Source organism: Candoia aspera, chromosome 1, assembly GCF_035149785.1.
Source record: "Candoia aspera isolate rCanAsp1 chromosome 1, rCanAsp1.hap2, whole genome shotgun sequence".
NCBI lineage: Eukaryota > Metazoa > Chordata > Lepidosauria > Squamata > Boidae > Candoia > Candoia aspera.
Window position 1 is genome coordinate 223,836,383 of NC_086153.1, and position 27,009 is coordinate 223,863,391.

Here is a 27,009-nt window from a genome sequence, read left to right on the forward strand (position 1 = left end):
CGACAAATCATGCCTAATAAGAACAAAATCAAAGCTTGATGCAACAAAAGCTCGAAATCCACATCCTTTCTGTATCAATTCTGTCTTTCCAAACACAACTGATAAGAAGGAAAATACCGAATACTTGCTCACAGGAAAGCTGATACAGGATTCCAAGCTTAAGCCTTAGAGAAAGTAAAGATGTTGCTTCCAGTGTAATTACGCAGGAGCACATCTCCAAGAGTTGTAAATAGGTAGCCCTGAGAAATGATGCACATTTACATCAATTTGTTGTTTGGAAAAAGGAAGGGAGGGTGTCTATGGGGTATTTTAAATCTTACACTCAGTTGAGTTACTTTATTATACATGGTCAATTAATGAAATAGGTATGTAATTACAACTGGTTTTTAATTTTATTTTCCTATGACAATACTGTAAAATTTGTATATCATATTAATGTTTATGATGCGTGCCCATCATTTTGTGCATGCATCCATTCTGTATTTGTTTTTGTGAAAAAGCAGCAACTACAATAGATGAAGAACTAAAGTTTCTGGCTGATCCATCAGCAGTGAGAAATATTAATTCACCAAGCCTCAGAATGAAAGGCCTATTTCTTAACACCCATTATTAAGAGATTCCAGTTATTAATGAGTTACCTGCTTGGCATAGGTTGGTCTGTCAGGAGCCACAATGATATCACACAGAGACATTATGTCCTGACTCTTTTAGTGCCTTGTATTTGGTACAATGTTTGTGTAAATTGTTGACTTGAGGTATATCCAGACTGAAGGAGGGAAATCAAAGGAATCTTTTAAGTTGATAGGAGATACCATTCAGATCTGTTGGTGAGGAAACTTCTTAGGTTAGGAATCAGTTTAGAAGATCTGTTTGTACATGTCTGTGTTATATTCCAAAAGAAGGGAAAGGAACAAATAAGTAGTAATCAAATTACTACTGGTATGGGGTCAGGTTACCTGAGGGACCACCTCTTCCCCGTTTCATCAGCCCGTCCCACCCAATCTTGCAGAGAGGGCATGCTGAGGACCCCATCGGGAAGAGAATTCCATCTGGCGGGGTCCAGGAGGCAGGCCTTCTCTGCAGTAGCGCCTGCCCTTTGGAACATCTTGCCCCCAGAGGTGAGGCTAGCCCCATCACTCCTGGCCTTTCGGAGAAACTTGAAGACCTGGCTCCGCCACCTGGCCTGGGGCAGGGAGGAGAAGAGTCATGCCTGGGGTTGGCTAGTGCCTTGAAGTACCCCTTCCACGCGAAGACTGAATGAGATACAGCCATCTGGATTTTACTTTTATTTATATTATTAACAATATGTAATTTTATAATGCACTTTATGTATTTATTGTTTTATTGAGTATTCTGTTGTAAACCACCCAGAGTCCCTCCAGTGAGAAGAGATGGGCGGTGACAAATATGATAGATAAATAAATAAATAAACTTTATAACATGACATAATTTAATATTTGTTCGTTCTCCAGTCTTCTATGAGTAGCATCTGTTCAGTTATTAATACTGGGCTGTCTCCTGTAGATTCCACATTTTCTGTTCTCAGCACAATCTTTGAACTCAAATGGCCAGTGCAGTGTGTTTGATAACATTATTTTGAGAAAGCTCTGGAAAATAAGTAATGAACCATTGGGATGTGAAGTATGCCAGCAACATGCCCCTAACCCCAACTGAAATATTAGTAGGGGTAAATGTTGATGAACATTCAATATACAGTAAAAACAAAAAGGTGCTTTTTTTATCAAGGCATCTAGTTTTTGTGGGGCGTTGTCCAGTAACTAGTGTGAGGGTGTGAATTCAAAACTGAGCAATGTATTATGATAAAAGAAAAGAAGCAGACTGGCAAAACTAAAATCATGAGTCATCTGCTTCAGTGACAAATAGTACAGCTCATTCCAGGACTGCTATGAGGAAGGTAGAAATGGAAGTACCAGCAAAATTGTGAAATATTAGATTAGGAACTTCTAATTCCGAGTGAATCAGTCTCCTGTTTTGTTGATTATTTGTTTTTCATGAAACAGCTATGCTGGATTGCCAGACATGCTCTGGGCTAAGTGATGGCAAACACAAAGAGCAATCATTGTCTGCCTCCATATTATTTAGCTCTATGGGAATTGCTGTTGGAAATGGCTGCTGCATAAACAATTCCCCAGTCAGGGTTACAAGCAGATAAAACTGGAATAGCACTAATCAATGGCTAGAGTTAACCATTCACTTTTCCCAGCCTGTCAAGACTTAATATTTTTGTGCAATATTGTAGCAGCTTCTGGCAGACCAAATATCAGGAAGGTAACAAATAACTAATAGGAAGAATGTATCAATAATGGGAGCCGGTTGGCTATTCAATGCTATTTGAAGTACGTACCAGAGAGAGAGAGTACTTTTAAATAAATTCCAGCCACAGATACAAATCTACTGCGTACCAAGCATTTTACAGTATAACTGCTTTCACGTATAGTCAATAGAGTATATCTACTCTGTTCAAATTGGTGGAATAATTCATCACTTTCATTTTAGTATGTATTTATTACTTTTGCTGTTATAACGCCATATACCATATCATGATGAAAATTTGTGAGAATCAGTACAGTTCAACAATATCTTCATTTTGATGGCAGCTTGGTTTATGCTTAGCCATAATACTATTGGTTTGGTCTTCAGTTGGAAAGATGAAGAACATATTCATTATGGTTGAGTGTACTGTAATGTGTGAACCAGGCCAATGTTTTCATGAATGAATCAATATTTAAAGACTTCTAGTCTTCAGGAACATAAAACTGAAGCTAAAATCTCCAGGATTATAAAGCACCATCAACTGCTTTTTGAATTAAAATTATAAGACAAATATAAAATGTGTGGCATATAAAAACATACATATCAGAAGTGGATTAGAGGAAAATTCCAATTATCAACTACAATCTTGAGTTTACCTAATAAAGTTGCCTCTGCAATTCCTGGCTTAAAAATGAGTTTACTAATAATTGGAATACTTCATTTTACAAAATGAATTTCAACAAAGTGTGACTCAACAGAGGAGGTATAATATTGTCTCTTTTTTTAGAATGAAGTACTAGGAATGTTGGACTGTCACACTAGAAGACACTCTGCTTTTCCTCTTGAGATCTAACTAAGTTCACTCCTTTCTCTTTCTCCGGTTCCAATGCTTTCCAAATTCTCTCTTGTACTGGTTTCAGTTTTTTAAATTCTCTGTGGGCTTGGATTTTCAAATTCTTTTGCTCAGCTGGGTCAATGAGTTCCCTTGGGATGACTGGCTTGGCTGCCCTGGCCTCTAATGTGATTTCTCCAATAGGCTGTCCCTCAACATCTCTTCTGCTGGCTGGATAAAGATGCCCACTTCTCCAGAGAATACAAGAGAGCTCTGTCCCCTAACACTAACCTACTTGTCCTGTCAAAGTTGCAAATATGATTTATTTCTCTGTTAAAAATAATCTGCAAAAAAGAAGAAAAAAAATTTAAATGCTCATGTAGCCACCCCAGGTCAAACATCTGCTTGTGTGCTAGGCGTAAAACAACAATATCCTTCCCCCCCCAAAATTTTTTTTTATTGTGGCTTTCCCCTTCTGTCCAATTAATCCTACTTGTATCACTGTGTAGCAGACATGTAGGCTTGTAGGGTAGAAAGCTGGAGATCTTTACATCCTGGCCCTTCCTCCTGCTTTGGGGTAGCATCTTGGTAATTCCCACTGCCACCTCAAATCTTCCAGGGGAAATCTTACTTGGCATCCAACCAGGAACCTCAGGGTGTGAAAGAAATATGGCTTCTACAACCTGTGCTGTCTTTCTAGCAATTATGAAATCAAAATGCAAACAAAACAAAACAAAAAACCCTCACTATGAAGTTTTAGCCTTTCTTTTAAACAAATGCCAATCTCATAAGAGAAAAAAATCAAACTTTATTAGAAAAAAGAAAAACAATATAAAATTGTTTTAATTTTAAACACTCAAAACACACACATTCAGAGTTGCAGAAGAAAATGCTGTGTTAAGAAAAGAAAATGGGGGAAAAATGTAAGTTTCTAAGCAAATGACAAGATAATGCTGGTCTGCCACAAAACAAGATTTTCTCTGTTAAAATATTACAGATCCCTAGGGTATTTTGCAAAGAACCTATGATGTAATGATTTTAAAACAAAAACTATGAACACAACCTAAACTATGAATAAAAATTAAAACATAATCCACTATCTTGTACAGAGAAATAAAGACACTGAGGCTTTAGCATAGAACACAGAAATAAAAAAGCAACAAAAACACATTTGGCTAGAACATATTTATGTATGTATGTATGTATGTATTTATTTATTTAGAAATAGCCATTTTTCTTGAAGCAGATTCCCAGCTTTCTTTACCTATACCTTCCTTTTCTGTTGTGAATTCTACAATTTAACCTGGGCAGTTGGGGAGATGGAAAGAGTCCCACTGTTTTCCCCAACCTCAGTGTGCAGTTTCTGCCTAATTTATGCCTAGAGAGTTAAAATGATCAAAGTTTTTTCTATCTCCTACAGAGGGAAGAGCTGAGGTAATCTGACTGTGTGTGACAAAGAGCATCTCTTCCTCAAGCATTTCTGGCAAGCAAGGAAACTGCAAGCGCAACAAGCACACAACAGGAAAAAGAAGCACAGATGGGTGTTGGGGTTAGAGAAGAAAGAGTAAATGTACAAATAGTAAAGTGTATGCAAAAAGAAAAAAAAAAGCTCATCCAAGATGGAAATTGAGCCTCATGGGAAAAATTGCCATGAAAGTAGTCAGGCAAAGTTTTAGGAACATCCAAAATAAAATCAAAATTTTCAGCATAATCTGATAATTTACTGATTTTAGAAGTCTGCTCATGATTCTTTCCTGAATCCTGGAAATTTCTCACTCCAGCTAATCTGGAGTAGGCTCTGTCTCATCTGTTTCCCTTGGGAAGACTCCTGAAAGCTCTTCCTGGCTTGTTAATCTCAAGGGGGGAAAGGGATTATGTTTACCTAGGAATGTAGCCAAATTCCCTCATTAGAGGGGGAAAGTATTCAATTAGTCGTGTGTGTGTGTGTGTGTTGCTCTGACAGGGATCTCAGAAGCTTGCCTTACTTGAGATGTCATTGTACCTCAGGAATGTTTTCTACGGAATCTATGAGGAGATGCAAGGGCCAAAACTCAAACCAAGAAGTAGGAAGAGGTCCTCTGATCTGGTTTGGAGGTGTGATCAAGGGTTTTGGAAATAGTTTGGTTGAGGGCTGCTTATCAGGAATTGAAATGGATCGATAAAGAATTAATTCACTTTTACCATTATAAAAAAATCAGTTGCTAAAACAAATCAGTTAACTAAAGCAGTCCACAAGCTCTGGCATACCAATTAATCTGACAGCTTGAGACAATGAGGTGGAACAAATGGTATAATTAAGGAGTTATCATCATACACATCCTACCCACATACAAGATGCTTTGATTTGGGTGACTAATGATGGTCTTATTGTTGGGTTACTCTGATCTGAGAGCAGCCTAGACAATCACTGAATGCAACACTCTCTTTCCTTTCTTTATCTGGTGTTATACTATATATCAGCCCACCCACACAATCTGGCACGATCACCATAGTATACTGTAATGGGCTGTGAGAATAACCTTGAGAGACAGGAGGGAGAGCTGCAGCCTAGACAACAGTCTGATAAATTAAATCTGAGCCCAAACCAGAAATGTAATTTGAGAAAGCATCTCAGAACTGACCTTCCCTACTTCTTTGGAACATAAAGGCAGGGGAGGGGGGGAAGTGCTTTCAGACTTGCAAGATTCTGTTACTGTAATCTTACAATAAAAGTAGTATTAGCATTTGTGATTTTGGTTTCCTGGTCTGGACTACCTCGAAGGATTGACACATACCCTTAAAAGTCCCAGCTTAGCTTTGATAGCTGCATGCAGCTTAGTTTGAATAGTTCCAAATGCATAAGGAAGTTATAGACCACCTGTATCCAACCTGATCTTCTACAGATGTTTGACTAAATGTCACATCATCCTCAGCCATACCACAACCAATGAACAGGGAACTGTGGCCCAACAGGACCAAAGAGAAGTATGTTGGGGAAGGCTATACTAGACTATTGGTTCTTGCAGATTTGAGTTCTGTTCATTTTTGAGGTTATAGACCTCTTTCTCATTAGAGTTGTAACAGTTACATTTATTCATATAAACATCCCTGAAGTACCTATTGCCATCGTTAAGTGAATTGCAGGGATCATTAGGCAAGGACTGACAACCAAAGTCAGTGCGGAAGCCAGCAGAAAGTTGTGAGTCCCAGGTGGCTCACAAGCAGGCCAGCTGGCAGGTAAATGGCTGCTGCCGGGTGGGGGAGGGCATGCACAGGTGGCTGGAGCAGTGCAGTACAAGTGCAGTGTGGTTTGGGGTGGTTGCTGCCAGGTAGGGGAGGGAGCGAAGGGGTGCATGAAGGTGGGAGGGAGGCACAGGGAGGCTCAGGGAGGGTGTGTGGGGGGGCGGGGTGAGTGGCCAGCACAGTGCAAGGGGCTGGGGGAGGCTGCATGGGTGCTGGAGACTTACCCCAGCGGCTTGCGGCCTTCCCTGCCAGCTTCCCCATTGACTTTCTGGGGAAGCCGGCATGGAAGGTCACAAATGGCAATCATGTGATTGTGGGGTACTGCAACTGGTTGTAAGTGCGAGCCAGTTGCCAAGCACCCAGATTGCAATCACATGACCGCAGGGGTTCTGGGACGGACAGAACTCTGAGGATCAGTTGTAACCAGTTGTAAAGCTGTCGTACGGTTGAACAGTCACTGAACAAATGGTTGTAAGCCAAGGACTACCTGTACATCATTGTTATTTTACAGAAATATGTTCCCACTTTTCCTAAAAAATCAAAAGCCAAGATAGACATCTATGCTTATTCTAAACACATGTTTTATAGGATTTTTAAAATTAAAAACAAATAGTCATGTTTTGTTTTAAATAGATACATGGTCATGATTTCTTAAGCAGCTTCCTGAACTGTGAATGTAAATGAAGATGCCTAGGGATGTACCTGTGAAATTTTTAGAAAAAGATGTGCAAGTTTCACTGGAACTGAAAAGATTAAGCTACTATATTTCCCCCCATATTAGCAGATACCATATTAATTGTGGACACAAGATACATTTGTTTTCTGCATTCCTACTTTCATTGTCCATATCAGACATACGGGGATAGGAATTTTATGACAAGTATATTATACACAGCATCTTCCTGATAACAAATGATGATACACTGGTAAAAGATCCCTAGATCAAGAAATCTGAAAGCAACTGAGCTTTAGGGTGTTAAGACCAGCAGAATGATAGCTGTGTTAAAGCTGAGAGCCAATGAAAAACAGTCTATGTGGAAATAGCATTCCTGTCTTTCTGCTCCAATTACTTCTTTGCCCATTTTTTCCCTGCTTCTTGTAGCATGCATGATTGTAGCTGCAATTTGCAGAATACAGAAAAAAATGGTTGTGTGAAAACATGATTGAAGTGAAGGAGCACAGAGCATATTTTCAGCATATGTATTTTCTTTCTCCCTCTGAACAAGCTATGTTTATTAGTATTTTCTTTAAGTCAGATGAGCTAAGTTAGTGATGTTTTCTACTGCCTGATAACCGAGAGCCATTTCAGATATGCCCTTAATATTTTTAAAATAAATCATTTAATTGGCCAAAGAAGGTAACATCAGTTTTAAAGATTGTATTTTTAAAAAATAGGACTCTTTCTGTAACTTCCCTATGGCAATTTTAGTTTTTAGATAACTTGAAATAGTACTGCTGTAAGGAAGTTTTACTTCAGGGTTTAAATCACAACCTAAGCTATATGATAACAAAGGCCAGTCCAGAAAAAGCCTGCATAGTATCACCATCAGGAGCTGGATCTTGCCAAATACTCATCATTCTCCAGATACTAAAGCCCTTCATAGTTCACTAAGATAAATTTAAATACTAGATTAATTTTCTGTTCCTCTTCTGATTCCCACAAGGCTATCACTAAGTTCTGCTATCTAAGGCTGTATTTGATGTTATTTACTCAAAGCTAGAATGCTAATGAAAAGGTATTTTCTTTTGTTTGAATTCCAGAGGTTTCAGCTTTGCACAGTTGTGTAAATATGTGAAAAACTTAACTCCCAGATTCTTTCATAAATGCACAAACTTTAGCACTACATGAAATTAAAATGCAATCGTTCTGAGCTTCTCCATTCAGAAATAAGCCTCAATGCATAAAATTGGATTTTCTAGGTAAATGAATACAGAATCGTTGTGGGAACAAGGCAATTGTACATCTGGCTGGTGGACCTCACAAGGATTTCCCAGCAAGAAGCAGCAGCATGAACACCGAACTGCTATGCCATGCGATTAAAAAAAAAATGCACATAGGAGGTCTAACCAATGGATGGTAACACAACCATATCACAACATGCCCCCCCCGTTTTTTTGCCACAAATACCAACAGATAAATCACCATCTAGAAACACCTATAGGCTGCAGGAATTGCAGAAAATCTGCATCAAAGGATTCTTCCAAAATTCTGACTATGGTTGCACTAAATTAGGTAAAAGCACTCATACAGTCATAGATTCTCATTTGCTTTCAATAGCAGAATTGGGGAAGCCTGTCATCCAGGATCCGTTCACACTACCTTTCCAGCTTATCTAGCTCCAAGACTGAAAAGCCTCCCATAGTTTTTTCCAAAATTGCAGGACCCTCCCTTTCAAACTGTGAAAGGGATCCCATGATCTGTCACCAATCATTTTCTACAATTAATTATTCAATAAATAATTGAAGTGAGCATACACTCCAGGTGTCATATAAAGATATCATCTGCTAATAAGACAAGATACTACCACTGATATCACAAGCCTATGCTTACAAGAATTCGAAGAAGCTGACAGACAATCCTGACAAACGTCCATCAGAGTTGGAAGCAACTGAACATCTGAATAACAGAAATTACATCTTAAAAAGCCATGGAGTGCAGGTTTTTTTTAAATTGCTGCTCAAGTAACTGCTCAGTGAGAATCTAGTCAAACAGTTTATGACTAAATGGAAAACAAACCTTAGGGAGGTCTTAAAGATTATATTTAGTGTTAGGCCAAAATTCCTTTGTGGATTTGACAATTAATTTTAATAGAAATTAATATCCAGACTTTAGCTAACAGTCTGACTCCAGGAAGCAAGCTTCTAAAGTCTTTATGGGCTGTATTTATTTAAACAATTTATAGGGCCACCCATCTCACAGCAATTACTATGTCTCCCTCAGATCTTCTGACTCAGCATCTGAAATCTTCTAGGGGCATGATGAAAAGTATAAAGTAAGATTCTGCATTTGCAGTGTAGTTGATGCTATGGTTTATTCTTTGACATGATTACACCCAACAATCAGATCAAATAGCCAGGGGGAGAGAGTAGTAGTAATGGGAAGAGATTGAAAGCAAATCACTCTTTGTAGAGAGAAATAGAGAGAGAAGATAAAAAGAGCAATGTCATTTTAAGGAAGAAAAGCAATATAGGGCAAATTTGATATACTTTCCTTGGTTTAGAGGTCACATGCAATAGCACAGAATACTTATAAAAGAATTCTTATATAAATGGGAAGTTTTCTGTCAATGAAATGTTACTTACAAGAGAATACATGGAGAGTAGAAACTCCTTCAAAAAATGAAAGAACACATCTATTAAATTGTTTATATCAGTGTTTCTCAACCTTAGCAACTTTTAAGATGTGTCGACTTCAACTCCCAGAATTCCCCAGCCAGCCATGCTGGCTGGAGAATTCTGGGAGTTGAAGTGGACACGTCTTAAAGTTGCCAAGGTTGAGAAACACTGGTTTATATATAGCAACATGAGTGAAGATGGAAAAAATGTATAGCTGGAGACAGTATCCTTCATGTAACCTAATTCTGTGACTAGATAGGCTCTCCCTGGTCATCTCCAAGGAATGTATATTGCCTTCTCCCAGTAACAAGTGAGCCCCTGCTATTAGAGAGCTAAGTCTTTCAAAGCAACTAATCTTTCATAGAGTAAATATGCAAAAGAACTAGTTCCTTCATTCTATTCAATAATATTGATCCATGTTTGACTTATTCAGCTGATCAGAAGCTCCAGAAGCAGGGTAGAAGAGTTTAGTTTCCATCTGGATAAATTATCACTAGAGATGTAGCAATATTTTTACAAATACATGTGATGAACAGACAAGAAGAAGAAAGGCACATTAACAGATGATTATAGTTACCTAAAGGAAATGATGTATTTGTGGAATATCAGGCAGGCTTTCTTACTTCTCCTTCATTAACTGCACTGCATTTCCCAAACCATTTTCAGTTTCTACTAAACATGTGTGTGAGAGAGGACTCTTTATCCATTAAAAAAGAAATCTTTGTGTTATGAAAAGCCACTGAATCAGCCCTTTCAGTCAGCTTTAGAAACAGCATCATATTTGATCATTTAGCAAACAATCAGGTATATTAAGACATTTGGTTAACTGTTTATTCCACTCCCCCACCCCCCACCCACAAAAAAGGAGTTCTCACTGAGTTGGAAAGGATAAGCAAAAAGGTCAACTGAAACATTTTTTAAGTTGTATTTTCTTTTCCTTTAAAAAGGAAAAAAAAATCACTCTGGCAGATCTTTAACATGGAAAAGAATGTGCAACTTTTTAGTATAGAAAAAAATATAGAGCTTTAAACACAAATGGTTCAGAGGCAGTAGAAACTGATTTTTTAATTTTAATTTTATGCATAGCTTCAGAATACATGAGAAACCATATATTAAAATTGCAGTGAAAAAAGGACATCTTGATAATTTTTTTTCCTATTAAAGCTGATCAAACTGTTGTCTCTGAAATAAAGTTTTCTGCTATCCCATCCAATTACAGTAGAGAGAAAAATTGGCTCCAGCTGCTCTGCTAAGATTTTTTGGTCTCTTTTTCTCCCTGAACTACCATCCATCCATCCATCCCAGCTGATTATTATAAGCAACATCCTTCTGGAAACTGCTTTAAAAATTAGTGTCTGGTTTTTCTTTTTACTCTTTGTTATCCATCCACTTTAGGACTTTTTCCATCTGGATTGAATTTATTACTTTATTACTTTATTTTCTATCCCACCTTTATTATTTTTTATAAATAACTTAAGGTGGGGAACATCTCTATTACTCCTTCCTCCTCCTGTTTTCCCCACAACAACCACCCTGTGAGGTGAGCTGGGCTGAGAGAGAGGGACTGGCCCAAGGTCACCCAGCCGGCTTTCATGCCCAAGGCGGGACTAGAACTCACAGCCTCCTGGTTTCTAGCCTTTTGCCTTAACTGCTAGACCAAACTGGCTCTATATCATATCTTTGTTTTGCACAACTGAAGGTGGTATACGTAATGCTCCTGCCTCCTATTTTCCTAACAACAACAACCCTGTGAGGTGAGTTGGGCTGAGGAAAAGTAACTGACGCAAAGTCATCCAACAGATTTCATGCCTAAGGACTAGAGCTCACAATCTCCTGGTTTCTAGCACCAGAAGACTGTCCAGCATCTTAAGAAGATTATATAAATGACTCAGAAAATCATATACACGCATACGCCCAGAGAGAGACCACATTGAGCATAAAATAAATTTAGGAATGAAGATGAATAAGAAGTTTTAACAATAGCCCCACCTAGTGGCATTTTGGATATCTGTTTAAAAGAACCTCTTCCTGAATTTAATTTAGGTAGCTGATGTGTAATAATGTATTCTGTTTCACTTAATGTGAATATATTTACATTTACCATTGTAGTATTGGAGTTTCCCTCAAGAACAGAACCATTTACCATTTTTCTGTTTTGTAAATGTTTAATTTATACAAAAATCAGGTATTGTCATGTTCATGGTTTCAATGTTCTGTTAACATCGTAACGTTTCACATGTCAAACCGTTATTCCGTGTCTTACATGCTTGAAGGTTTGCTGGTATTTTCCATTATTGCTGTGCTCTTTATTTTGCTACTTTGGAATGTATGTTTGGGTTTGCAACTCTGTCCAAGGTTACTTTCCCAGCCAGATGTAACGGTTGCTAGCACCTGGGAGGGGGTGGTTGCTAACGAGCGTTCGGGGCGGGACTGGGTTGGAAGCAAGGCTTTTAAGTTTGTATTTGGCGCGCTTTTGCTCATTCTCAGCTTTCTCTGTATTTGCATACTATTCCTTTAATAAATCAGTTATCTTTAAGCCCGGGCTTGTGAGACTGAGTATTTGGGATTAGGCAACCATTACATAAAGCTGAGAATCATTTATATCATCTTCCGCTAGCTCCATCCAAAGTTTGGGTAACGGGGAGCGCTAGCGATGACAGAACCTCAACTACGCGAGAGTGAGGGGAGCGAAGAGGAGCCGGACTCGACAAAGACCCTGGTAGCTCCGACTTCGCGAGCCCAAAGGGCAGCACGTCAAGAGAAGCGGGATGCCCAATTGGATGACCTATTGTTGGCGGTGCAGGGTGCCACAAGGGGTGAACTCCAACCCGAGGTGGAAGCAAGAACGGGGAGGGAATCACCACAGCCATCCTGGGAACATGAAATCCCCTTATCACCGAGGGTGGTGGTGACAACTAGACCCTTAGAAGAGCCCGTCACCTCTGCCCGCATGAAGGCAATAGAGGATAAAATGGACATGATAGTGACCCTCCTGAAGGATATTCCCAGAGGGTCGGGGTCCCTACAGGAAGATTGGGAAGAAGACCCCTCCCAGCTGGCTTACCCGAGAGAGAGGTCCCCGTCACTCAGGGGAAGAAGTAGGACTCGGGCTTCCCGACAATCGAGGGGAAGGGAGTCGAGAACAACCAGGGAGCGGCCACCACTGGGGGCTCGATGTGCGTTGACATTTGCGGAGCCATCGCAGCTGGCGGAGCCGATAAAAACCTTTCCACCGTTTGGGGTAAAGTTTGATGGCGACCCTACCATGCTCTCTTTTTTCATTACCAATGCTAGACATTATATGGATGATTGGGGGCGATGCTTTCGTTCGGAGCAGGGCAAAATTAATTTTATTGCCAACAAGTTGAAGGGGAGGGCAGCGGATTGGTATGTGCAGTTATGCCAAACAGAAGCCATGGAGTTAGAGGACTTTGATGAGTTTCTGTGGGCACTAAAACAGCACTTCGAAGACCCCTTGGCCCAAGAGAGAGCGAAAAGCGCCCTGAAAAAACTTTATCAAGGAACCCTCTCCGTCACAGACTACGCTTTGGAATTTAAAGCCCTGGCGGGAAAGGTGGAGGATTGGTCCCAGTCGACTTTAGTGGAAATGTTTAAACAGGGACTGGAGACAGAGGTCCTCCAGTGGGCTTTGTGTCGGGACGACCCCAAAACGTTGTATGGGTGGATTCAGTTGGCGGGCAGTGCGGAAAACGCTCTACAAACGTTCACCCATAGCAAGGAACTGAGGCAAACCAGAGTTAGTAGGGGGGCTCGTGCCCCTGGATTTTCAAGCCGCCCTAAAACGAAAAGTTGGGAGGAAGAAAGGGAACGATGATTTGCGAAAGGTCAGTGCCTGAGATGCGGGAAGGAAGGGCATCGTGCCACTTCGTGCCCGAGACGCAGACCAGAGGAATGGCCAGGGAAAGCACCGGGAAAATCGCCAGCATTACCGTGTAAGATGAGGGCTGCCTGCGCAGAAGTCAACCCTTCAGACCTCCTATTTGGGGGAGAGGAGGAGGAATTACACTTCGACCAGCCAGCGGGAAAAGGCTACCACCTGCTCTGAAGGGCGCCGTTGGGCAGGTGGAAGAAACCAGGCGCGACCACGATTCGGTGAGTGGGAATTTTCCTACACTGACTGTCAAAGTGAAATTGGGATCTAGAACCAAAATTGTTGAAGTCTGGGCCATGCTAGATTCGGGTTGTTCACGTTCACTAATGCACCCCGATGTTGTAGCCGCCTTAGAACTGCCCACATTCCCTTTGCAACGACCAATGATCTTCACACAATTGGATGGAACTATGGCTGGGGGAAAAGCGGTTACCCACTCTACAGGACTTGTAGCTTTGCAAATGGGTACCCATTGGGAGAAATTGCCTTTTGTCATAACTCCAGTGGGGGGTCCTTTGGTTATTTTGGGAATGCCTTGGTTCGTACAACAAAATCCTTTTATCAACTGGCTGCATAGAACTGTAACGTTTGCTGATGGGTTTTATAAAGCACCAGAAAAGGACTTGTTGGAGGACATTGAGGGTGGACGGGTGGCTACCACTACTGTACAGACACTTCAACCCCTAGAAGGATTGCCTAAGCAATACCAAGACCTGGCAGATGTGTTTGGAGAGAAGGAAGCAGATCACTTACCACCGCACCGAAAGACAGACTGTGCCATTGAATTTCTGCCCAATGTGAAATTACCTCACCCAAAAATCTATCCCATGTCTCCTAAAGAGCTGGCCACGCTGAGGGAATTCATTGATAAAAATCTAGCTAGGGGTTTCATTGAGCCGGCAAATTCCCCGGTGGGGGCACCTGTCCTCTTTAGACCAAAAAAGGATGGTTCCTTGAGGCTATGTACCAATTTCCGCGGGCTCAATGCAGTATCAATATTAAATAAATATCCTTCGCCCCTCATCAAAGATATGTTATCACATCTGGCCAAGGGCAAAATCTTCTCAGAGTTAGATTTAAGGGAAGCCTATTTTCGCATTCGCATAAGGGAGGGGGATGAGTGGAAAACCGCGTTTAACTGTCCTCTTGGGGCTTTCCAATACAAAGTGTTGCCTTTTGGTCTGTCTGGGGCACCTGGGGTTTTTATGCAACTTATCAATGAGGTCTTGCATGACCACCTATTTAAAGGGGTTTTAGTGTATTTGGATGATATATTAATTTATACTGAAACCATGGCAGAACATATTCACTTGGTGCGTCAAGTGCTTGCTAAACTGAAAAAAGCAGAGTTGTATGCGAAACTGTCCAAGTGTGCCTTCCATCAATCACAGATTGATTACCTGGGGTATAGAATTTCAGCAGAGGGCATTGAGATGGACCCTGCCAATGTTGAAGCCATTTTGGCATGGGAACCTCCCCGTACCAGGGGGCAATTACAAAGTTTCCTTGGATTCGCCAATTTCTATAGGGCATTTGCCCAAAATTTTGCTGAAACCGCCCTTCCCCTTACTGAACTACTAAAAACTAAAGCTCAAGGGGATATGCGGCGCTCGAAGAACCCAGGTGCGCTCCTTAAATGGACCCCAGCCTGTCAACAAGCATTTGATGCGCTCAAACAGATTTTCACCACTGAACCTATTTTGCAGCATCCTAACCCAACTAAGCCTTTCATAGTGCAGGTTGATGCCTCCGACTTCTCCATCGGAGCAATTCTGCTGCAAGCAGACCAATCTGGCACTTTAAAACCCTGTGCTTACCTCTCTCGCAAGTTCACAGAAACAGAGAGAAGGTGGCATGTTTGGGAAAAAGAGGCGTTTGCTGTCAAAACAGCCTTGGAAACCTGGCGTCACTTATTGGAAGGGGCTTCCCACCCTTTCGAAGTGTGGACTGATCATAAGAACCTAGAGGCATTAAGCACCAGTCGAAAACTCAGCCCCAAACAACTTCGATGGGCTGAATTTTTCAGTCGCTTTGATTTCACACTCAAGTTTATACCAGGCAGAAAAAACTTTTTAGCAGATGCCTTATCACGCAGACCCCAAGATGCTGGCCCTGGGCCAACGGTACAGGGTACTGTATGGACTGAAAAGCAATTGAGTTTGGCAGCTGTGACGCGCAGTCAGACGTGAGCGCAACAGGCTCAACACCAGACCGCTCCGCCTCCCTCCCGTCTGGCGCGTCTGCCAATCCCATCAGACTTGAAACAACAATTGCTTTTCCACCTGAAATCTGACACTTGGTTACAAACAAATTTAAACACTGTAACTTTTACTGAGGACTTTGCCTGGCGAAACGATCGTCTGTATGTCCCTGAGGCTTTATGAAAGACGATCCTCCAGCGCTGCCATGACGATAAGTTGGCTGGACATTTTGGATACCTAAAAACCCTTCACCTCATCAGACGTCAATTCTGGTGGCCAACTCTTCTAAAGGACCTTAAAACTTATGTGGCCGCTTGCCCTGTGTGCGCAACAACCAAGCGCAAACCTGGCAAGCCTCAAGGATTTCTGCAACCTGTGGCAACCCCTGCCTACCCATGGCAGGACATATTCATGGATTTTATTGTCGACCTCCCACCCAGTCAACGAAAAACAGTCATTTGGGTTGTGAAGGCCTTTTTCCCCAAACAAGCGCATTTTATTCCATGCGCCTCCATCCCCACCACGCAACAGCTGGCACGTCTCTTCCTCGTACACGTGTACCGTCTCCATGGAATCCCCGCCCGTTTGGTGAGTGACAAGGGCTCACAATTTACGTCACAGTTTTGGCGGGCATTTTTAAAGCTGATTGGCACCAAACAAGCCCTCTCTACTGCGTGGCATCCAGAGACGGATGGATCAACTGAAGCTGTTAATTCAACACTGGAACAATATTTACGAGCATTCGTCAATTATCAACAGGACAACTGGGTGGACCTGCTTCCGTTTGCTGAAGTTGCCTACAACAACGCCATACATCAAAGCACTGGACAGGTTCCTTTTAAAACTGTCTTTGGCCGGGAGTTCATCCCAATACCCGAACTCCCGCACCCGCAATCACTGCCAGCCTCCCTCACTGACTGGGCTGAAACCCTCCAAGACTCATGGCACAACATTCAACGAGCCCTTTCCCATGCCCAAACCACCTATAAAAAGCATGCAGATGCTAAACATTCCCCCCAACCTACGTTCACTGTGGGGGATAAGGTCTACCTATCCACAAAATTCATCAAATCACCACAACCCTCGAAAAAACTTGGTCCTAAATTTGTTGGTCCTTTCCCTATTATTGCACAAATCAACCCTGTAACTTTCAAACTTGATCTGCCCCATAATCTTAAACGTTTGCATCCTGTTTTTCATTGCAGCTTACTCAAGCCGTACCTGCCGTCGGACCGCTGGCATCCCCAACCGACCCCACCACCTCCCATTATGATCGATAACCAACAACACTTTGAAGTCAAGGAGATCCTTGACTCACGCCGCCAGCACTCCACTTTGCAGTATCTCATTCGTTGGAAACATTTCCCTCATCCTGAGTGGGTCTCTCCCCACGATGTTCGCTCACCCGACCTAGTTGCTCGTTTTCACTCTGCTTATCCGGACAAACCGGCTCCTTAGCAGTTTTTTTTTAGGGGGGCGATATGTCATGTTCATGGTTTCAATGTTCTGTTAACATCGTAACGTTTCACATGTCAAACCGTTATTCCGTGTCTTACATGCTTGAAGGTTTGCTGGTATTTTCCATTATTGCTGTGCTCTTTATTTTGCTACTTTGGAATGTATGTTTGGGTTTGCAACTCTGTCCAAGGTTACTTTCCCAGGCAGATGTAACAGTTGCTAGCACCTGGGAGGGGGTGGTTGCTAACGAGCGTTTGGGGCGGGACTGGGTTGGAAGCAAGGCTTTTAAGTTTGTATTTGGCGCGCTTTTGCTCATTCTCAGCTTTCTCTGTATTTGCATACTATTCCTTTAATAAATCAGTTATCTTTAAGCCCGGGCTTGTGAGACTGAGTATTTGGGATTAGGCAACCATTACAGGTATTTCATATTAATCTTTAATAATCAGAATAACAGTTGCCCAGCAAAAAAGTAAAAGAAGTTGGATGCAAAGACACTCACACGGATACATACTTGATCATTAAGTACAAAACGTAAGGTGAAAAAAGTGTTTCTAGAAATGATACAAAGCTGTACACATCCCAGATCTGAACTGCTAAAATCTGGATGTCCAGTAGAGTTTTCTGTATTTCTTTGCTGCCATCCACTGGTCTTCTAGTTTTTTGCAGCCCAGAACTGACATGTATTCATCACAATGGCTAAGATCTATAGTTTTTCTGCCACATTTCCATCTCTATTATGAACTGCAGAAATGAGTATTATCTGTGAGTGTTTTAAAGACAGCAATAGAAACTCTGTACCACTTTCTAGGTTAATAGACAATAGTGTGTTGATTACCAGATCCTTTCCCCGCTGCTCTATTATCAATGTATTGATTTACTCATTTCACATACCAGGCATTGCAGCTGGTGGCTCTTTTTCTTATCAATTGATGATAAAGCTTTTGGTTAAGTAGTAGGAATATTTAATTATTGCCTGAACATATTATGACACTCATTATGAAAATGAGAAAACCTTTAACTCTTCAGAAGTGGATCTAGCATGATGAAAAAGATATGAATTAGTAAAAGAATGAGGGTCAACTGAAATGCTCAGTACATTGAGAGTCTGTGGGTATGCCTATACCCACCCATTATTTCCATTCCCAAATCTTCAAAAGAAACTTGAACTAGACTGGCAATTGTCTGTTTCTGCAAAACTCAGAAGACAGAGAACACTGCTATGAAAACGGAATCTCTTGGGCAAAAGAAATAGGAATTGGATGGTGAAGAAGTTCCCACCAAAGGAAGAATAGACCACTCACAAGTTCTGCAGAGCTGTAGCCTTTCAGGTAAAGACCAGCTTTGTTGCAGTTTTGGATACATCACAGCCGAGACTAACAATCCCTTCAGCTCCTTGATACAATTAGTGTCCTAAGACTGGATAACTATGAAGCTGCTCCTGACCTGATGCAAAGATCCTGTCATGAGCACTGATAGTGAGCAGGAGGGGGCCCCTATCCAGGGGGGAAAATGCATGCGTAGTAGCGAGAATTTGAGCTGTCATTCAAAGAGACACAGAACAGACCCGTCTTGACTTTTGGGGTTTATCTGTATGGGTTTTCTCACGCTTCTTCAGTTTGTTAGGATTTTCTATCTAATGTAGCAGTAATAAAACACTAGAGACTTATTCCTCGTCTCAGCGTGGTTCCTGCTTGTTAGGACAGATCCATTGGGAAAGTGACTTGTTTTGTATGTAGAGCAGGAGTCCCCCCCCCGCCCCACACACAATATACTCTTCTCTAAATAATAGGCTTTTATTGCTGATTATTTCCTCTTTCAAGGCAGAGTAAAGAAATTATCTAGAAGATTGATCAACATATACTGTATCTCCAAAATGCTCTAACAAAGTTCACCTGTTCTAGTAGTTATTATTTGTTATATTAATATATCCCACCTTTTCTCCAAGAACAGAAGGTGGAGTCTATAATCCTCCTCAGCTTGTATCACTGGAACAACAGTCCTATAATGTAAGTTGGGTGGAGATTAAGTGATTGGCTGAGCCACATTCCATGTCTGAGTATGAATTAATACAACACTCTATTATAAAATGCTGCTGATCAATCAACTCATTGAAGTACAATGCTGAATAAATGAAATGACCAAGGAAACAAAATGAAAATATATCACTTGAAACAGACAGGAGTTATACAGGAGCAGTGTGTTCACACATATTTTATGGATCGTAGACAAAATTAGTACCTTTTCCTCTTCAGTTTGATGACCCTTATATAACAACTGCTCAGTCCTGTTTTTTCTATTGATAATATTTAAGGGACACATAGAATGTTATGAAAATTATTATTCTATTGTACTGTTAACATATGCCCTCCTGAATCTCTTATATAATATGAATTAACTTACAAAATAGTTACCAGTAAATATTATAGTTTAAAAAAGCTAACACATCAGCTCAAAATGCAGGTCCATAAGGTATCCAAGCGGAGAATCAGAAGTTACTTGCTCTTGGATTCCTCTTTAAGCAAAAAATCTGTTGAAAGCAAGTTTACATAGTGAAGCTAAGTAAGTTTGGATTCGCTGTTACACTCTTCTTTCTGGAGATGATCCAGTGATATAGAAATCTGGACATATTCTCATAAATTTGTACAATAAGTGCAAGCTAAGATTAGTGATAACAGATGAAACAGCATCAAGTACTTCCAAAATTACTAATGTAAATATTTTGAAGTAAATAACATTTATCTATTATGCCTATAATCAGTGTGACATTAAATATGTATGCTCCATTTTGGTGGCAAAATGTTTTGTTAAAAGACAAAAAATGATTTAGTACAAGATGTTTAACTTAATGAAACTTCCCACATAAATGTCCTCTAACTGCAGTCCATCCTATAATAGTAAAATCACTCAGACACAAACCTCTCAGGTTGAATTAGCTATATAAATTGTGCAAATAACTACAAAGGGTCTGTCTTTTGAGTATGCAAATACTATGTCATTGTTTGTCCTAGAGAGGGCAGTAGCCCTCACAAAAAATGTGTAAAATCAAGCAATAAAAAAAAAGAATGCCAGGATACTAAAGTCAATTTTTATTTAAAAAGAAAACTAAATTTTAAAAAGACATTTGTATTTACAGTCAATAAAAATGGACAAAAATAAAAATTGATTCTTTTACCATTTGTATTGCTCATTGACATAATTCTACAAAATTCTATATTTCTTTATGTTACTTCAAAAGCTTTTCAGGTAATGAAGATCAGACTTCTGAGTAGGCACAAGCTGTAGATTTCAGAATTTTCTTTAAAATGTATTTATATTTTAAACTTTCCCTAATTTCTGATTCATTATAGTTAATATATCACATTATTTGGAAAGAAAGCATAGTCAGGGCAGGAATTCCTGAAACAACACTGAAGAAAGGAAACAAAAATGGTAAATATATTCCATCACATAAAGGAATGTTCATCTTTCAGAGACTTTGCACTCAGGTATGTGATAACTGTAGCTATTCTGAAATGTAAATTTGTTACCATTTATCTCATGTATAGATCATTACCTCTTATTTTAGGCAGTTGCTTAACAGAGGGATTTTTAAATTGGGGAGAAGGAGATAGTGATCAGTAATTTATCAATTTAAATATATTTGAGGCTACCAAAATAAATGTGTTGGTTCTTGTAAAGAGTTTCCTAGAAAAGCAATACAATGAAAGCTGTGCTTAAGGATTTTAATAGGGCTATACTCTGCAAAACCAGTTCAAAAATACATTGGCCCCACGTGATTTGAGCCCCACGGCTATTAATTAAAGTAGGCCCTCCTTTTCCAAGCTTTAATAAATAGCACAGAGGTGCTCATGGGAGGTCCAAAACACTTCTTCCAAATAATTTTTGAATCATGCACAGCCCAAATGCTAGATGTTGAACTGATGCATTAGTTGCCTTTACTGTATCTCTCAAAGATAAATGTAATTCTCAGCATATAAAAGGATGTATTTTGATACTTACATAATATTTTGTGTTATGTATAATACTTTTCAGGAAACAGATATACTTATGTGAAGGCATCTAAAGCTTAGAAGGGAAATCCCATAATGGCTAAGAGAATCTTCAACACCTTTGCATCAGAGCTGACGCTGGGGAACTTCTTAATGATTCTGCTCTCATTTCCTGTCAGCAAATTTCACATTGATGGTATCAGCAGGCATCAATAGTCCATGAGTTTTGGCAAAAACTGATTTAGTTTTTGGAGATTTTTTAATTTCAAAATGTTGAAGTAGCTAATAGGAAAATGGAATAATATCAGGATTAATAAAAATGAAATAACAGAAAGGCAGCAATAACAGTAATAGTTCTAGATGCCTATACCTTACCAAATTCACTAAACATTTACTATATTTATTTAATTTTACAAAGACCAAAACAAATATGCCAGAGAAAGAAAAAGAGAAAAGAAAGAAATTCACTGTAGAAAACCAAAAGCTATAGACAGAAATGTATATAGAAAACTATCAAAAATACCAAAACTGCAGTTAACTATCTGAGAGTAAGGGCGATTGAAACAAACGTAGTGACTCTTCTGGAGCTATCTGATGGCCTCTGAGCTAAGAGGAGGATGAGAAGGGGTTAAAAAAGGCATTATTAGATTGACTCACAGTGCCATCTAGAAGGGACAATGCAGAGCACATGAGCAACTACTGCTATTTCCTCCAGTGAGCAGGGGCAAAGCCTCCCTTGAGCAGGGATGTTGTTGAATCTTCTTTCTAGCAATAATACATTACAGTGGGTGAGAATAAAACCTATTCTACAGGATGGGGAAATGTTTGCTAGATACTTAACATGGGAGAATGGTCTCCCAGATAGGCCTGCTCCATGCAGGACTAGGGTTTTATTTAAGCCATACTGGATATCAATGTCATGGGCCCTTTGTTTCATAGATTTTAGAAGGGACAATTTTAATAAACTAAGAGAAATGGTAAGATGCCATGGGAAGAAAGCCATAAAGGCAAAGGTGTTATAGCCAGATGGTACTTCTTGGAAGAAAAAAATTAAGGTTAGCTCAATACCAATGAGGAAGAAGACCAAGGGACATCTAAAGAAGCCAAAGTGGTTGAATAGGGAAAGGGGTTGAAACTAAAGAAGGATGCTTTTTGAAAATTGGAGGAAGTGCTAAAAACCAACAAATTCTAGAGCTTCAGCTCAGAAAGGTAGAAGTGAGGTTAAAGGTAAAGGTAAAGGTTTCCTTTGACGTAAAGTCCAGTCGTGTCTGACTCTAGGGGGCGGTGCTCATCTCCGTTTCTAAGCCTTGGAGCCGGCGTTGTCCGTAAGGACCCGTCCGTGGTCATGTGGCCAGCATGACATGGAACGCCGTTACCTTCCCGCCGAAGCGGTACCTATTGATCTACTCACATTTGCATGTTTTCGAACTGCTAGGTGAGCAGGAGCTGGGACTAGCAACGGGAGCTCACCCCGCCGCGCGGTTTTGAACCGCCGACCTTCCGATCGGCAGCTCAGCGGTTTAACCCGCAGCACCACCGCGTCCCAGAAGTGAGGTTAGGTAAGGCAATTTGGAAAATTAGGTAAGACTAGTGAACTGGGCCTCAAAAATCAGTTTTCCCATTTCTGTATGATTACCTGGATGTATACACGTGACCCTCCTTAATTGCAGGGTTTCATTAAAAATCAGATAATGGAACCTCAAACAATGAGAACTTGCCAATGGAATTGTGAAGTTACTTTCCAAAACCTATAGTCAACATCTCCCTCTCCTCCCACAGAAGTGCTCTGTGCAACATAACTACATTTATTCTTTCTTCTCCTTTGGTCAAAGCAGATCTCACTGGGTCAGACTAGTTTCGAGGCCTGTGTGGCTTCCTCACAGCAGCTTGCTGTCTTCTATTTTTGGTTCTGTTTTGTTCCTTCTAGTCAGTCTTGACTCCTGGTGACTGCCTAGACAAGTCCCTGCAGTTTTCTTGGCAAGGTTTTTCAGAAGTGATTTGCCATTGCCTGCTCCCTACAGCTGAGAGAGAGGGACTGGCCCAGGGTCACCCAGCTGGCTTTGTGCCCAAGGTGGAACTAGAACTCATGGCCTCCCAGTTTCTAGCCTGCCTTAACCAAACTGGCCCTCTTGTATTCTTCTATGGACTGACTTAATTTGCTGGTAATTAAGGAGTCACCCCACTTGTACTTCTGCCATAGTGGCTCAAGCTAGCTTTTTCAGTCTCAGTGGAGGGATTTCTTGATCATGATGCTCAGCACAAATGCTAACACAAACCACTCATGACAATTGAAGTGAGCTATGAGCAGTTTGCAAGCAGTGGGAGCACCCAGAGGCATGATGGTGAGATTGCCACAAGCATTCTGCAGGGTGCCCCAGAATGCAGCAGTATAATTGAGAGACCCCTTCACTGAGATTGTGAAATAACATGAAACATGCATGTGGAAATCTAGCATGAGCCACATGGCATGAGTGAGGTGACTTCCTCCATTGCCAGCTGAGCAAATCATTGCAAATAGAAAAAAGGCCAGCTAGTGCAAGGAAGCCATTTTCACCCCCATGACCAAGCAAGGAGGAGCAAATACAGGTACATTGATAGCCTAACCCTAAGCCTTAACAATCTACATTCTATGTGCATAAAAGCCTATCTGCCATTTTCTATATGAATTAAATAACAAAAAAAAAAGTCCAAAACTGCAGATAAGTAGCAGATAAATTATACCTATACCAAAATCTTGCCTCTTTTTATCATGGATATGCAAAATATTGGATAATGAAACTGTAGATAGCAAGGGCTACCTGTACTCTTGGATAGGGAAGAATCAAATACCTGATGTTCAGACACTTAGTGAAAGGTTGCTTAGAAACTCAAATTCTTTTGGCATGTTTCTGACAGGATTGATGCAGAGTTTCTGCAGGAGGATTCAGAGGAAAACAGCTTTTTTTGTGCTAGATTTACCCAAAGGACCTGCTGGCTCTTTTGTTTTATGCAGCTCATTTCTTATGAAGAAAGTGAGTACAGGATGTGGGAGATCCTTCCTTCCTTTTCTAACCTGTGGCAGCATCTTTAACTTCTACAGCTACAATGCTCTTAACCCCATTGCTAATAATAATTGTGGTGCAGTTGATTCCTTTCCCCACATCTTCATTTAAATTTGACAGAATAGAATCAAAAAGGGCTTCTTCACAAAAAGCCCCAATTTTTCTAAGGAATCTACAGTCTGGGCATCTGGAATGCCTGGTTATTCTCTGAAGTTGGTAGCAAAGGAAAGTGAATTTTTCTTTTCCACTCTACTGCAAAGTGTTTGGGCTGTAAAAAGAAACCAAAATCAGAAAAAAACTTCAAATAGCTGTCCTCTGAATCACCAAGGCTGCCTAGCCTTGAAGAAGACAAGGTGGAAAACATTTTTTTCCTGGCTTTAGCACTACATTTGGGCTCCTGACCTTGCTGACTCAGAGGAATCAAGGAGAATGTGTGCTTAATAGCTCTTAGGTCATTCTAGACAACAGCAGCAAAGGTCCGGGGGAGCAAACTCATTCTCCTCAGTCTTGAAGAATGGAAGGAAAGGAGCCAGAAGAGAAATAGCAGTGATCGTGGCTATTCACCCTTGCTATCTGCAAGCAATCCATCTAAAGCAGCCTGTAAGCTAGCTTACCGAGGAAAAGAAAGGGAGATAGTCCTAAAAGTCCAACACCTTCCCCTTTGATTCAAGTGGTTGGACTGGTACTTGTAAGGGGATGTAGGGAGGTTAAAGGATAAAAAAAAAAGTTACTTGTTCAGATTTTTTTTCTTTTATCATAACATTTTATAAATACTTTTTTCAACAAGAAAAAAGGTTTTCGTAGGTATAACCTGTTTACCTGTATTAGTGCAAGATGAATTTCCAATTCAGCAATTCGCTTTCCTATACAACTTCGAATACCATAACCAAAAGGGATGGATCCAAAATTATCTACCCTATCCATACTGTTTTTCCTTAGCCAGCGCTCCGGTTGGAACTCCTTTGCTGATGCAAAATTCTCTTCCTGGTATGAAGTAGCATAATGACAGAGTGCCAATTGTGTCTAATAAAGCAAATATATTGTAGCGTATATATCAATCCCCAAATGCGTGTAATTTTCTTATAATTTCCCAAATATCAAAACAGCGCAACAAAAATGTTTACCATATTATATATTGCTTCAAAAATTATTCAAAATAAAATCACAATAGTCCTGAATAAGCTATTAATAGAAACACAGTTATAATAATAATTATAATAATTGTATATATCAAGTTGTATTTAAACCTGCTAGTATTTTTTAACCTCATAAAAACATTCTTTTAAAATTTACTCAGTATTTGGGGGGAAGGGCCAAATGTATCCTACAAACAAAGTCTTAATCAGATCCATCTTAATTAGTAGATCCATCAGATCCATCTTAATTAATTAGATTTCATAAATCAGCAAATACAAATCAGCAATTCTGTGTTAGAAAAGTTTTACTGTCCATAATGGATTATAAATCACTATTGGCATATTTAAGGTCCCTTTCACATGGCTGCTCACCCCAATATAGGCAGCACTTTTACACCTGTGCATATTGCTAACAAGTAACCTGGTCTTCCCTTTCTTGAGAAACATCAGTGTTCCCTCCAGTTAACCAATCGGGGAGTACGAAAATGGCACCTGAGCAGGACCTGCCTTCTTCCTTGTTCTTCCATTAGCACAGCTATGAGGAGGACATTTTTTTAAAAATCCAACTGGATAGAAATGGCAAAACTCTTAAGGACGGGGGTGATTGTGTCTTGTCAATTTGGAGGAGACAGAATTGGATTTTGGAGGTGGGATGAAATGTGAGTTCCCATCAGTGGAAAACTCTCCACTCAGCAGCTCAGAAGACAGATTGCAAAACTATCTTGACTGTTAACTCAATTTCCCAAATCCCATGGCAGTTCCTTAATGTCACAGGGACCTAGGGATGATGCCGCTCTCAGATTAGTATAGTCCACACATGTGGAAAGGAATTAGGATTAGAAGACAATGAGTATGTTCTCTTGCTTTCTTTTGTGTAGTACTACTTAAGCATCAGTCTGACTTTGTTGATCTGTTTTTTTCACATTATTAAGTAAGTATCATAATTTGAGAAACACCTTATTTAAGTCCTCTGTGTATCTACATAATGGGTCTGGACAGATGTTGATCAGCTGTCATCAACGGTTATTTTCAATAGCATATCCATTATTGTGAAGGTAATGTGATATCTCACCACATTGGGTAGGATAATATTTTTGGTGAGTGTCGCTGAATTGACGTTTCCTCAAGGAATGATACCCTGTATGTATATAGGACTGTGTACTTTTTTGGAATGTGCACTGGAATGCAGGAAATGCTTTCTACCAATCACTGAGCAGTATCAAATCAAAATGTAGTAGCACTGTTGGCTCAACCTGAGGAAGAATTTATGGGATTTGAGGAGAGAGAAAAACCTGAACAGCAGACCACAAGGATCATGTTGTTTTTCATTACTGAGCATGGAAACAAATACTTAGGAAGAGTGAAACGGGAGAAATATACTCATCCATATACAACGCTATGTCCTCATTGATGTAGAATGATCGTATTTACTATATGCAGCCATTCTTTTATAAATAGTTTTGCAGTTTACAATGGTGAACTATTATTTAATCATAATAACAAACCTTCTGTGTAGAAAGAGTCTGTACCTGTTTTCTATACTGCTTTTAATTTTCTAGAGCAGGGTTTTTCAAACTGTTCCACAGAATTCAAGGGTTCTGTGAGAGATCAAGGGCAAAAAAAAGTTC

General features: G+C 40.2%; 1 protein-coding gene across 1 annotated transcript in view; it reads right to left on the reverse strand.

Annotated features, from left to right (window-relative positions):
* Positions 1-21,369: 21,369 nt before the first annotated feature.
* The window catches only part of LOC134489672 (cytochrome P450 27C1), a 34,141-nt gene continuing 28,501 nt past the window's right edge, over positions 21,370-27,009 (reverse strand). The window contains exons 8-9 of the mRNA XM_063292485.1: positions 25,065-25,268; positions 21,370-21,486 (exon numbers count right to left, since the gene is read on the reverse strand). Coding sequence (XP_063148555.1) covers positions 21,370-21,486; positions 25,065-25,268 — 321 coding nt within the window. The remainder of the gene's footprint in view (positions 21,487-25,064; positions 25,269-27,009) is intronic.